Genomic DNA, 1,597 nt, shown 5'->3' on the forward strand with positions numbered 1-1,597 from the left:
CATGACAACAATAAACCGGCAAATTAAATGGAAAAAATCAACAGACGTAAAATCCCAAATAACGCAGGAGTCCGAAACCCTAAACCCCAGCAGCAGAGTCAGAGGAGGGGACGAGGGTGGGGAACCTGACGGTGGTGAGCCCAGAGGATCCGCAGTAGACGCAGTTGAAGGGAGCGGGGGTGTCCCGATACATGGTCTGCTGAATCGGGACCCCCTTGGGATCCCCGTAAACAGCGTTGGGGGGTATCATGCCCGCTTGGTACGGGCTCTGACCCACGTGAAACGCCTGCTGAGGCCGAGCCTGCGGGTGGCTCTGAGGCGGCGGGTACGGGTTACGGACGCCCAGCGCCCGGTCTCTGGAGTCGAACTGTCCTGCCGCTTTCGCCCCCCCCCATCGCTTCAGCGGTTATTAGATGTTTTCGAAATTTTTGATGGGTTTATTATTGTGAGTGGAGATTGTTGGGAGAGAGAGAGAAAAAAAAAAAAAGGAATTTAACGGGGAACGAATAAGCGGCGTCGGCGTTTTTCGGAGATCGCGTGCAACGACTCAGCGGAAGGGCTGGACTTTGAAGTTTCCGGTAGAAAGGTTGAATGCTGCAAATTAGTTTTCTTGGTTATATGGAATTAAGGCTGTCCATCCGGACCGGACAAAAACCGAAGCCCCCGCCCACGAGCCTGAGTGGTCCGGGCCGGGCCGGTTGTTTTTATTTTTTGTTTTTTTTAAAAAAATAATCTTTTTAAAATTTTAATTATACATAAAAAAAATTACACAAAATTTTAATAAAAAACAATAATATTATTAACCACTTGAAATTACGTAAATACAAATACAAAAAAAAAATATAAAAATAAAATATGATAAAAGTAACTTTTTTATTAATAATTAATAAATCATTTACAAGTATAAATTTATTTCGAAATTCGTCGCATCACAATAGATGAGTACATCTCAACTAGGTTGGCATCTATTCACCTATATCACTATCATTTGTAACTGTTTCCAAAATAATTCATTACAAATTTTCAGCTAAGAAATAAAAACTACAATTTGATGAATTTTGTTTAACATTTATATCTATCTGTTAGTCCCAACTCTTTAAATTTATCTTCAATTTCAGCCAACTAATCGATGCATTGCGTTCTCTTCTCGTACCTCCACCAATCATGTAAGCACATCACCATATGTACAATATACGGATCTAATGATATCCTGTGATCGTCAATCAAACGTCCTGCAGGGCTGAAGGCGGATTCCGAAACTACCGTCGAAACCTGCACTATTAGTAAGTCACGAACCATGGTGGAAAGTATAAGATATGAAACTGATCCATATACTCTCCACCATTGTAAAATATCTAAATTATTATTTTGATATTTAACTAAAGAAACAGATAAATATTCATCTATTTTAGAAACCTACAATGCTGATCCAAGTCCAGATCCATCAGTTAGCTCAACTACCATTGCATACCTATCAAAACTTATATTTTTACCTCAACTTAAGCTCGAAGAAGCCGAAGCTGTAGACTGCTGCGCAGCTACACCATGTTTAGCTGCATACTCATTATATAAGGTTTGAAAATAATTTCTAATAGCA

At 40.1% G+C, this 1,597-nt stretch overlaps 1 protein-coding gene across 1 annotated transcript in view; it reads right to left on the minus strand.

Moving 5' to 3' along the window:
• LOC109830648 overlaps nucleotides 1-364 on the minus strand; it is an 8,636-nt gene extending 8,272 nt beyond the window's left edge. The window contains exon 1 of the mRNA XM_020397971.1: nucleotides 126-364. Coding sequence (XP_020253560.1) covers nucleotides 126-250 — 125 coding nt within the window. The 5' untranslated portion in view covers nucleotides 251-364. The remainder of the gene's footprint in view (nucleotides 1-125) is intronic.

This window comes from Asparagus officinalis, chromosome 2 (genome assembly GCF_001876935.1).
Source record: "Asparagus officinalis chromosome 2, Aspof.V1, whole genome shotgun sequence".
NCBI lineage: Eukaryota > Viridiplantae > Streptophyta > Magnoliopsida > Asparagales > Asparagaceae > Asparagus > Asparagus officinalis.